General features: G+C 32.3%; 2 protein-coding genes across 2 annotated transcripts; both read right to left on the bottom strand.

The window, feature by feature from the left end:
• Positions 1–1443: 1443 nt before the first annotated feature.
• LOC128127376 (uncharacterized) lies at positions 1444–3214 on the bottom strand. The gene is made up of 6 exons (XM_052765855.1): positions 3073–3214; positions 2128–2389; positions 1978–2066; positions 1841–1909; positions 1663–1728; positions 1444–1562 (listed from the first exon to the last, which is right to left on the bottom strand). The coding sequence occupies exons 1-6, from the start codon at positions 3212–3214 to the stop codon at positions 1444–1446; spliced, it is 747 nt and encodes a 248-aa protein (XP_052621815.1).
• A 54-nt stretch (positions 3215–3268) lies between these two features.
• On the bottom strand, positions 3269–3764 carry LOC111892759 (uncharacterized). Its single transcript, XM_023888816.1, has 2 exons — positions 3630–3764; positions 3269–3559 (listed from the first exon to the last, which is right to left on the bottom strand). Exons 1-2 carry the CDS (start codon positions 3762–3764, stop codon positions 3269–3271), a joined length of 426 nt encoding a protein of 141 aa, XP_023744584.1.
• Between the last annotated feature and the right edge of the window lie 396 nt (positions 3765–4160).

Raw genomic sequence — 4160 nt, 5'->3', positions numbered from 1 at the left:
ACTGAACCGAATTAACAGTAACCGAACGGTGTTGTAAAACTCGTCGAGTTGGCCGATTATTCAACCGAGTACTTTTTACTCGGCCCCTTACTAGGCGAGTTACAAAATCCGACTACTCCTTGATCGGCCCTTACTAAAGCGAGTCGTTGTAAAAATCGGACAACTTGGTGATCAATATGTATAATTTACTTAATGATTTCTTACTAAACACACACACATATGATTATTACTATATGTATACCTAAAATATTTAGTATTTATTCACGACGTGAGACCATTGTATGTTTTTTAGTTTTTTGTGTATTCACATATATCTAATTTTGTTATATATTTCAATCAACGAATGATTTTAACTTATGATTTTGACATATATAATTTCACTAAAAATAATTCTATGTGAATTACCGAATCCGAGTACTTGCTACTCGGTAGTCGGACGAACAGGTACCGAGTAGCGAGTTTTACAACCATGTAACAGAATTAACCAAAACCGATTAAACCGAACCTTATTTGATTTGGTTATGGTTAGTTTTAATAAGTAAAAAAAACCAAAAAAACCGAACCGATTAAATCGAAAAGCGAAAAAACCGACCAGGTAACACCCCTGTCTATACCCGACATTTATTTGATTTGTTTATCAACAACGATATTTATATGAATTAATTATAAAAGAATTTTGTAATTTTGCCAAATAATTGGTTGTTTCTTGTCGTATATTTAGTTATACATTAAAACAAGAATTTTACTATTTTTGTATGATAGTGATTTAGATAGAGGAATAATATTTAGATCCATATAGTAGCTTCTTTTGTATAGAACTTTTGGTTAATTATACATTGGATTGTGCTTTATATGTTTAATTATTTAATTACTTATAATATGTTGGTTGTTTATTTAAAGAAAATAAGACAGGAGAAGCTGATGCACCTAATATATATTGCAATCGTTTTGGAGCAGGAACTATATACGAAGTGAATTTGTGATACATTTAGATTGTTCACACGTCAAAGAGAACAGTAATGATCTAACTTACAAACTGATTTAATGTTTATGTAATTTAATTTTATTATCTTCAAAACAAAAATGGAGGAACTTAATTTCATTAAAGGATCCTCCAAGTTAATGAAGATACTTAGGGGTTGTTTGATAGTTGCTGATTGGGTTAGAGCTGATTGAGTTAGAAGCTGACTGGGTTAGAAATGCCGACTGAGTCCACATCTGACTGAATTTATGCTGTTTGATTATTTATCTGACTGATTGTGCCGAATGATAAAAATGACCATATTATCCTCATGTTGTCCTTCTGTATTAGATAAAATAATTATAAAAATAAAAATTATCACATAAAATCCAAATTAAACATATATAATTTAAAATCCAAATACAAAGTGTAATACAAAACCCAAATACACATTGTCATACATAAAAAAAAAACTATATCATTTAACGTGAACCATTTGAAAATAACTGAGTAGCAATCTGGTCACGTAAAGTAGTCATATACTCAACGGTTTCTGAACCCCATTCAATGTTTTGTATGTTTTGGCCCTCACTTCCTCCACCTCCCACATTAGGAGTAACCATAGTATTTTGTTCAAAGTTCGTAAGTAGGTCATCTTGAATATCGTATTTCTTTATAAAATTATGGACCGCGACACAGACAATGACTATGTCTCTTTGCACTGGAAAAGGATAAGGAGCCATACGTTTTAAAATTGGAAATCTCGCCTACAATACACCATAAGCACGTTTAATGATATTTCTAAGTTGTGCATGAGCATGATTGAACCTTTCTTCCTTAGTTAAAGCTCTGTTTCTTCGAAAATCGGCTAACCAATACCTAGTATTGCGGTAGGAGCCATAAATCCACGGGTGTTGGTGTATGCGGCATCACAAAGGTAATATTTATCTGCAGATGGGTGACAAATTAATCATATAAATAATATAGATAATAAAACTTATACACAAATGACAAACCTGGTGGAGGGAATGGAAATCCAAAAGTCGGATTAAATAGAACTTCTTTCAAAACTTTAGAATCGTGTGCTATGCCCTCCCATCCAGCCCTTACAAAGGTGAATATCATATCAAAATCACAAATTCCTATAACATTTTGATAACATTCACCTTCCCCTATAGCGAGTTTGTTCATCAACGGGTACAACTGCATGTACAAGTGTTCCATCTAGTGCACATAATGCTCTAGGAAATATGTTTTTTAGCCGTCTATGTCGTTCCGAGGTATTTCTTGTTGTATTAGAAGATGTTGGTACAATAATTTCTCTTGCAAAACACATCATTGTTTTTAGCACTTCATGAAAACATTGATGAATCGTTTGTATGGAGTGGTGAAACCTTTCTTTAACAACTCGAAAACGTTCATTATGTCCTATAACATGTAAAAATATAGCCATATTCTCTTCAACGTTTATTGTCCTACTACGTTGCAACCAATTTCTTTGAGTAAAATGATTGCATAATAATACAGCTGCATCTTGTGAAAGACGCATCATATCAAAACATTGTATATGACATCCTTATATCAAATCTTGTGTATATGTATGCCCAGTTTCTTCCGATTCATTAGCTTTTATTCTTCCAATTATTTTTTTTTCTTTTTTGAACCAACATCAACCAATAGCAGGAGAGTATAAGGAAACCTAAAAACTCACCTTCCTTATCCATAAGTAACCTGTTACATGTTAAATACAAAGCACACAAATTTTATACATAAACCATAAAATTAATCAATAACATTAAAATGGATGACATATAACTCGATAACATACAAATTCATCACATAAAAATTCCATAACATAAAAGTCAATACCAAATAACAATCCTAAACATAACACATAAACAACCTAAACTTAAAAATCCTAAACATAACACATAACAACCTTACACATAAAAATCCATAACATGTACCATAATATAAATCCAAAAAGCATAAAGCCAAAAACATCCTAAAGTCATACTAAAGTCAACCAAGTAATCCAAAATTCTTTCCCGCACTTTTCACCCACAATTCACAAGTCGAAGACTCGAGGCGTAACCAAATTTTCCTGTTACCAACATTTTCAGCGAACAACATAAGATCAGTGATGTATTTCGGATCAGAATTTCGCCACTCCAAGCCTTTCAATTTTTCAATACATTCATCCATCTCCTTGTCAAGATTATTAGTTTGCACAAACGCCCGAGCTGCCTTCATAATTTCCTTGCCAACCTCTCTTATGTCATCATCAAGTTAGTTCATGGGTGCATTTCATTTTCCTCTTTTGTTTTTGGACTGACCAGACGAATCTCCACTTGCATATGTTGCACTTGTAGGTGGGGGTACTGTTGAAGCTGAGGCTGGGATATCCATTTGAGGTGGAGTATCTACCATCTCGATATCATCATCATCTTGTGTAGTAAAGACTTCTACAAGGTAAGGGAGTGTCGAAGATGGTCCCCAACTAGCAGCACTAGTCGAGGTCGCACCGTCAAACAACTGGGTGCATAGTTCAGGGTAAATGAGGGGTGCATTTCTTAATTTCTCAACCATCTTGTTTAACTGTTTGAAAAAATGATTTTATTATTAAACATTTTAAAAAATAATAATGTGTTTTAAATTAAAAGATTACTTTCGCCTCCGCTTTCCACTCTTCATCCGTCATTTGAAACGTGTTTGTGACAGGATTATAGAGATTCCTGGTTTTGTTTTTTAATTTCAACCAAATTGCATACTTGCTTTTCAAGTAGTAATAACGATATTTCATTTGTTTTTTCTCAACAACAAAGTCGAGTTCTTTTTTTAGTTTTTCAGCTATTGTATTCCATGAGGTACTTTTGAGACCACTACCCTCCCGACCGTTACTTGTTAGTTCTTGGATACATGCATCAAGAAAAGTTTTGTTCACAAAATCCGAAGATCAACTAGCTCTACTTCTCTTTTCTGCCATGTATAAGGAATAAATAAATGATAAATATACACATCTTTGCACACATATATACAAATATATATACATATACACATTTAGTTTTTTAGTATAAAAATTTATGAAGTAAATTAGTGTCTTGTTATTTTTTATAACGGAGATAATTTTCAAAGAATACGAAAATATAATAAATCTGAAAAAAATTTCTAATTATCAAATTTATAATTTTGCTAAAAC

This window comes from Lactuca sativa, chromosome 7 (genome assembly GCF_002870075.4).
Source record: "Lactuca sativa cultivar Salinas chromosome 7, Lsat_Salinas_v11, whole genome shotgun sequence".
Taxonomy (NCBI): Eukaryota; Viridiplantae; Streptophyta; class Magnoliopsida; order Asterales; family Asteraceae; genus Lactuca; species Lactuca sativa.
Note: the sequence above shows the minus strand (reverse complement) of the source record. Positions and strands in the feature narration are given on the sequence as shown.